Raw genomic sequence first — 7,683 nt, forward strand, 5'->3', positions numbered from 1 at the left:
CTTAAACTGGCCAGCATTTGCCGCCAAAATGTGGCTTTCTGTTGATTTTGACTCGAAGCTCATGCTCTAGATACAAATTGTGTTATCAATTCCCTGAATTAACATCGGTTACTAGTCAGCTAGTCAAGTTATACTTACAGAGATCCTGGCCAGTGTTGCAATTTAAATTGCAAAGAAATCATAGGAGGATCATTAGATACCCATTATCTTTATCATAATGACATTATTTACATTACATACAGTGTTTCTGAAAGCAGAAAGCTCTATGCTAGTCATTTAGACAATATGAGAAAAAACTCTGAAATATGTATATATGTATGTCACATTTTAAAGATGTACACAATGTTTTTTTAAAAGACAAGTGAGTCTTTTCAGGCACCAGTCTTGCAAAAAGTCTCACAGATTGGGTTGTTTTTTTGTTGTTGTTGTTTTGTTTTTTTAACTAAGTTCAAGTATATCAATAAATTTAAAAAAATCAGTAAATTAAAAGTTATAGCTAAAACTGCCAATTTCAACTAGTAATTGTAAATTGTAATGGTTTCTGCCTCTTTAAAAAAAAAAAAGCATTGGAATGAAAAAGCAGGAGTTTCAAGTCAAATCCCATCTGTACGACTTTCACTGCAATAAATGGTTGACTATAAAGAAACGGTTTCCAAGGTCTGACCAGTCACCAGAAGTGTTTCCAAATATCATTACCACAAAACTACAATTTTAAATAATTCATGACAAGAAGGTTTTCTTTAAAGAAATCATTTAAAAGTTCTTATTCATGTAACAGTCACTTGGTGTAACGAAAAAGACCCAACCCTTGATTCTGTGACCTGGGATAAGATGTGGTGACAGATACCTCATTGCTGATGTTACCAGGACAATGGAAACATAAATTACAAATGAAACCAGTTCCTTTACTTTCCTCACCTTAACAAAGAAAGCTGCGAGTGTCTTTACCACTAGCAGACACACTAATCACATCTACAAATTCGGCTGGTTTGTGTAGGAACAGCCCATTTTGAATTTATTTTGAGCAGAATGCACAACAATACGGGAAGATGAGCAGTCCCTTAAAATGCTGGAGAATAACTTGATCCAGTGTCAACTGGAAATGTTTATTTCATAACGTATTTATTAGTTACCTACTGCAAGATAACACAGAAGCGATCATGAGCTCATCAGGATAAAATCCTTGGCTTATTAGTCTCTAGAGCTTGGAATGTACCATGCACATACTATATGTTGGGGAATGATGGGCTTTTGGAAACAATTTTCCTCAGTGTAAGCTCCTCTTTCCCCTGAGTCTTAATTTATGGAATATGATGATACAGAGATGTTATAAACAATAACAAGGCCATGATATAAGAGGGCAAACTCAAGATCCACTTCTCTAAATATTATCTCTGAGTAATCTCATCAACACCAGTGAAGGACACTGGTGCTCCGTGCTATGTGGACTACGCCCTGTAAGTGAATTAGGCTTAGACTATAGACCTGAACCCACAAGAAAGGGGGAGATTATTGAATAGGTAGGCAACTAATTAAAGGTTAGGGTTGGTATTGTCCAAAGCAATCAACTATGTGATGGAAGTCAAGCCTTCTTTGCTTGTTTTCTCTCCAGTAGGATATACTTGTAGACCAAAACTCTAAGATTTCAGAGAGTCAATGATCTCTTTGAGATCTGCTGGACCCTATTTAGGAAAACAATGCTGAATAACCCAATTAGTATCTCACCGGCTTAAATGAATGAGAGCATTTTTAAAAATCCTCTTGCACTCCCAAGAATTAACTGAATAATCAATCTGCTAAAGTTCCGAATTATATTTTTTCAATTTTCTAGGATAAATCTTCAATGATTTCAGCATAATAATCTTTACTTTTGGTAGGGGAGAAAATCGATCATGGGAATCATTTCCCCAACCGGTTCATTCAGTTCCATAGTTTAACCAAAGGTTTTGTGTAGGAATTGCTTATGTGACTTAATATTATGCGGGATTGTGAAGAAATCATTTTTGGAATAATATATTTAATAATGCAAAGAGTTGACTCTGGGGGAAGCAATGTCAATACAAATGAAAATTTTAGTTTTATGATCAAAATGTTCAATATTTAGTTGAAGGTGTGTAATCATTCATAAGTGTGACTCAGAGGGAGGCTGAGTATCCAAGTAAACATATCTATCAGATAAGCAGTGGGATGTAAGTAGCAAAACTAATTTGGAAACAGGATACGGCAAAGGCATTTTGAAATAAACGGCTATAAGATTTTTTTTTAAGTTTCAAATATCAATAAGCAGTAGCATTTAAGGAAATCTGAATTTTTCACCATTTGACAAATGTCTATGTTCGCTACAGTCCTCTAAGCTTTCCAGAGTAAGTTATGGATTACTCTTTTATTCACAAAGCAAAGCCTTAGGATTGGCTTAAGTATTTTTGTTAAGCCAAATAAGGCAGTTTGTGATTTTCTATAATGTTTATAAAGTCTCATTTCCTGAATATTAAACACATGTAATTCAACCTAATTTAAAATTTCATCTTATATTTCATATCAATTTTCTTCCAAGCATGAAGAATGGGGCATTTAGGTGTAATTTTGAGGGTTTAGCATGCTAACATTCTACTAAGTTTACTATAAAAAAAATTTCAGGGAATGAGTTTTATTTGTAAACATTTTTTATAAGATTAACAATAATTTTACATATACTCTAGAGCTGCACTGTCCAAGATGGTTACTGTTAACCATATTTGGTTATTGAACACTTGAAAGGTGACTTGTGCAACTTGAAGAACTGAATTTTTTCAAAATTCATTTTAAATTTAAAAATTATAGTGGCTTTAGTTATTGGAAAACACTTAGGCGTGTCTGGACAACTTAGATTTACGAACTCACCCTTTTGTCTGCAAATTTTACAAGACTTAAATACATCAGCTTTACGGGTGAAAACTTCATGCCCAAATTAAGGCATGCTGCAATTGGAAAGAACAAGACAGAGACTCTGTATGGAAAAAAAAAAAAAAAAAAAAAAGAATGTGAAATTCTCATTAATAAGTTTTACATTGGTTACCTCGCATTCTATTTCTCTTGGACAGTGCTGATCTGGAGCTATATGAAAATTGCTAGTATCGAAGTTATGTTTTAAATGTTTTAGTTTAATGTCATTCTCTTAATTAATCAAAATTTTTTATCATTATGAAAAAGTAAATCGGATTTAGTATTTACTCAGTAAGAAGTGCCCTAATTGCTCTCCCTGCACATCCTCCTTTCTCCAAATTGCAAAGTCCTTGCTAGCACCAACAGCAGAATGCAAAATCATAGACAGTGAATATGCAGAAATAGTGTATGAGAGCACTGATGAGTGTGCCATCAAATCAAACTGCTCACACACTACAAGTCCTATCTTTTCTTTCCTCCCAAGTGTTTCCATATCTGTGTGTCCCTAATTCCAAAATTAACCTTCAACCTCCTCCCAAGTCCTGCTGTGCTATGGCTTCTGGTTTAGAACAAGCGATGACTTTGCTCAGCAATGTGCTCGGTCATGTATTAATACTAGACTCTGTCCAGGCCCGAGAACTTTCATCCTTCAGAGTGGAGAGCTTCCTCTGGGAGAAGGGTTCAAATCCCAGAAGCTTGAACACCGCCACCCGGTACTTCTTGGACATGATGTTGTACAGAATGGGATTGATGGCAGCACTGAGGTAGAAGAGGACAAAGGATACCAGGTTGCAGTATTGGCTGATCTGAGCAATCTCCAAGGAGCCGGGCTCGAAGGACTTGGAAAATAAATATCGCCCCACGTGGAAGGGCAGCCAGCAGAGGATGAAAGCAAACACCACGACAGCTAAAAAGACAACGGGAAGAGAGAGTGTGAGTTCAAGAAATGTCGTAGCACGTCACATTCTGTTTTGAAGACGCAGTTTTGTCCTGATTATGTCATTGACTTCAGAGAAACGTTATGTCCTCCGGCTTTTCCTTCGTCCTATTTTTAACCAAGACTGGGTCTGTCTGGCCTAACAGTTCAATCATTTTTATTGAGCTTCCCAATTATTTCTATTTAACAACTATTTGAGTGATTTTGTGACTAGATTGACATATTGACTCAACAATTTATTCACATTATATATAGCCATTTCACATGTGTTGGATACGAACCAAACACATAAGGTCATACTCAGCCACAGCTAGGTATCAGGGTTTCCTGGGGGCACAGATTCCTTGTATGTAATAGAGACTCACAAAATTAGTATCTCTAGGAAGGAGATCAGGACACCTGCTTTTTTCTTTTCTATTCTCTTTTCTTTTTAAAGTTTCACGGAAGACTGAATATGCAGCTGGGATTTAGAGCCACCGAGAGGGATGGTACTTTGCCACCTACGATAGACATAAGTGAGTCATAAAAGACCATAAAGCCAACTGACATTAATTATCATCCCCCCCCCCCAGTCTTCATTTTACCCAGGTAGGATAATTTTTGTTCAAGACCTCTGAATTTCTAGATTATTTTTTTTTAAATTCAGAAATCAAAGAAAAATAACAAAAGATAATACTTCAGTCCTTGTGCCACTTTAGTGATCCCCGTCATAATTTCAAGGCAGAGGAAAATTCATATCAGTGTTGAGACACCAGTGGGAATAACTAACAGCTTAAAAAGTAAAATTGGAGGAAATTTTGAAACCTATTCTGAAGACTAGGTTGCATAGTAGCGACTGACTGCCACAGTATCAAGATGAATATTAGAATCCCCTGGAGGGCACCAGCAGGTTTACAATCTGTTAGTCATATTGTGAGAATCACTGGTCTAGAAAATAACTCTTTTTATGGTCTTTGAAAACACCGTATCGCTTTAATATACAAAATTCCAGGAACTGTAAAATGACAAATTCAAAATCCACCTGGAAAGACTTCTAAGAAGCACTAAACCTGCAAGTAAGTACAGAATGTTGGACTATCACGAGGAATAATGAAATGTACAGATTCTGGTTTTGAGAAAGCAGATGGAATTACCATTTTGCTCGGATGTGAACACATTTTATATTCACTTGTATCCAACTCAGATACTTCAGTTCATGTAAGTGTAAAATACGCAGCCCACTCCAGTCCTGATACTGCACCTGGATGTTCTCTGGGGGACCCCTTAGCAAGGGCTAGTCAGTCCTGTTAGCTTACACAAGGTCTTTTTTTTTTTTTTCTTTTTCTCATATTGGAAGCCTGCTTACCTTAGCCTAGCCTCGTTTATCCTAGACTCTTCTACAGGGAGAACTAGCTGCTCACGGAAACAAATGGGGACACAGCCCTGATTTGTCATAGACTTCGCCTCAAAGCTGTATAAAGGGCGGCAGGGGGAACACAAGGGATGCATTTATCTCAAGAAAATGCAGGTCCAGAAAGCACACCATGCTACTGAAAGAAACATGAATCATCCCTAACAGAACCATCCTCATTGATCATCTATCTTTGGTGACATTTGCCATTGAGTACTTCCTAGACCCAGGACCTGCCCCTGCCCCAACCTCGCACCTGCCTGCTTTTTTTTTTTTTTTTTTTTCCTTATTGGAGTTCAATTTGCCAACATAGGGGATCCCTGGGTGGCTCAGAGGTTTGGCGCCCGCCTTCAGCCCGGGGCCTGATCCTGGAGACCCGGGGTTGAGTCCCACATCGGGCTCCCTGCGTGGAGCCTGCTTCTCCCTCTGCCTGTGTCTCTGCCTCTCTCTCTCTCTCTCTCTGCGTCTCTCATGAATACATAAATAAAATCTTTAAAAGAAAAAAGGAAAACAATTTGCCAACATCTAGCGTAACACCCAGTGCTCATCCCATCAGGGCCCCCCTCGGTGCCCGCCACCCAGCCGCCTGCCTGTTTAATGCAACTTAGGCGGGTCCCCAAGGTGGAAGCCGGGAGCTCGGCCTCCCCCCTACCACCTAAGGACCACAGTCAGACTCAGGAGACAGGTCAGTGCCGAGGTTGATAAAGTGCATTCAAGGGAAATACCCAGGGGGGCATGTGTCCCTGGGTGGGGGAGGAGAGCGCAGAAGCGAGGGGCAGGGGCGAAGGCAGCGCTCGCGCGGGGTGAGGGCCGGGCGGGGGGCTCCTGCGAGCGCTGGGAGGCGCGGGGCGCGGGGCGCGGGGCCGGTGGGAGCGGGGCGCGGCGCGGGCACCCACCGAGCATCTTCACCGTCTGCCGGTGGCTCTGCTCGCGGAGCGAGGCGCCCCCCGCCGCGTCGCCGCGCCCCCGCCGCCACAGCTTCCTGCCGATGAGGCCGTAGAGCACCGTGAGGCAGAAGACGGGCAGGAAGAAGAAGACGCTGGACACCCACACCATGGCCGTGAGCAGCCCCGAGCGCACGGCGAACTCGGTGGCGCGGCACTCGCGGGTGTCCCGGGGGTCGGTGCCGTTCTCGTGCTCCACGCCCACCAGCACGAAGATGGGCCCGGCGCTGCAGAAGGCCACGGCCCAGATGGCCAGCAGGGCCAGCTTCACGCGGCCCTTGGTCACCAGCACCTTGGCGCGCAGCGGGAAGCAGATGGCGAAGTAGCGCTCGACGCTCAGCGCCGTGATGGTGAGCACCGTGGCGTAGGTGCAGCCCTCGCTCACGAACTGGAAGAGTTTGCAGAGCAGGTCGCCGAAGGTCCAGGGCCGGTACTGCCACAGGCGCACCAGGTCGAGCGGCATGCACAGGAAGATGAGCAGGTCGGAGCAGGCCAGGCTGCACAGGTACAGGTTGGTGGTGGTGCGCAGCTCGCGGAAGCGCCGCACCACCAGCACCGTCAGCAGGTTGCCCGCGACGCCCACGGCGAACAGCGCCACGCAGGTGGCCGTCACGCCCGCCAGCAGCGGCGCGGGGAACAGCGGCAGCAGGTCCCAGCCCGCCGACCCCGGGCCCTCGCGGGCCGTCGCGTTCCGCATGGCGCGGGGAGCGGGGAGCCGGGAGCGGGGAGCGCGGGGCGGGCGGACGGGCGGGCGGACGGGCGGGCGGACGGGCGGGCGGACGGGCGGGACTGGGAGCCGGCGGCGGCGACGGGCGGCGCAGCGGGACGCGGCGGGGGCGGCGGGGACACGCGCACACGCGCACGCACCGCCTGCTGGAGAGCGCCCGCCGCCCGCGGCCCCGCACCCCTGCGCCGCCCGCCGCGCCCCCCTCCCCCGCCTACCCCGTCGCAGGACACCGGCACCCCTGCGCCGCCCGCTGCGCCGCCCCCGCCTAACCCCGCTGCGCCCCCCACCTATCCCCCCCGCAGGCCCCGCCCCCCACCTCTGCGCCTCCCACTACTCCCCCTACCTGCGCCCCCGCTGCTCTCGGAGCCTCCCCGGAGCCCCAGCGGCGCGGAGCGGGGCGAGCCGAGCTCCCGGGGCAGCCCTGGGCGCTGTCTGCTTAGCGGGGTCCAGGGGGGCGGTCGCACCCGGGGTCCAGGGGGGCGGGTCGCACCCGGGGTCCAGGGGGGGCAGGACGTTCCCAGGGTCCAGGGGGCGGGTCGCTCCCGGGGTCCAGGGAGGCAGGTCGCTCCCAGGGTGGCGGGGTCAACGCCCTCGGGCTGGAAGGACCGGAGTTCCTCCTCAAGAAGGGGTACGAGTTGGTGAGAGACCCGGTGGGCAGAGGACGCGGGCGTGCCCCGGGGACTTGCAGAAGGGAGCCGGGAGGTCCAAACAAACCCAGCCCAAAGCCGCACTCCCCAACGCCCCTAGTGTTGAGGTTCTGACC

The 7,683-nt window shown here is 46.5% G+C and overlaps 1 protein-coding gene across 1 annotated transcript; it reads right to left on the reverse strand.

The window, feature by feature from the left end:
* Positions 1 to 3,524: 3,524 nt before the first annotated feature.
* GHSR (growth hormone secretagogue receptor) lies at positions 3,525 to 6,892 on the reverse strand. The gene is given in 2 exon segments (NM_001099945.1): positions 3,525 to 3,829; positions 6,146 to 6,892. Coding segments are annotated over 2 exon segments (1,050 nt in total). The 5' UTR covers positions 6,891 to 6,892.
* Between the last annotated feature and the right edge of the window lie 791 nt (positions 6,893 to 7,683).

Source organism: Canis lupus, chromosome 34, assembly GCF_011100685.1.
Source record: "Canis lupus familiaris isolate Mischka breed German Shepherd chromosome 34, alternate assembly UU_Cfam_GSD_1.0, whole genome shotgun sequence".
NCBI classification, from domain to species: domain Eukaryota; kingdom Metazoa; phylum Chordata; class Mammalia; order Carnivora; family Canidae; genus Canis; species Canis lupus.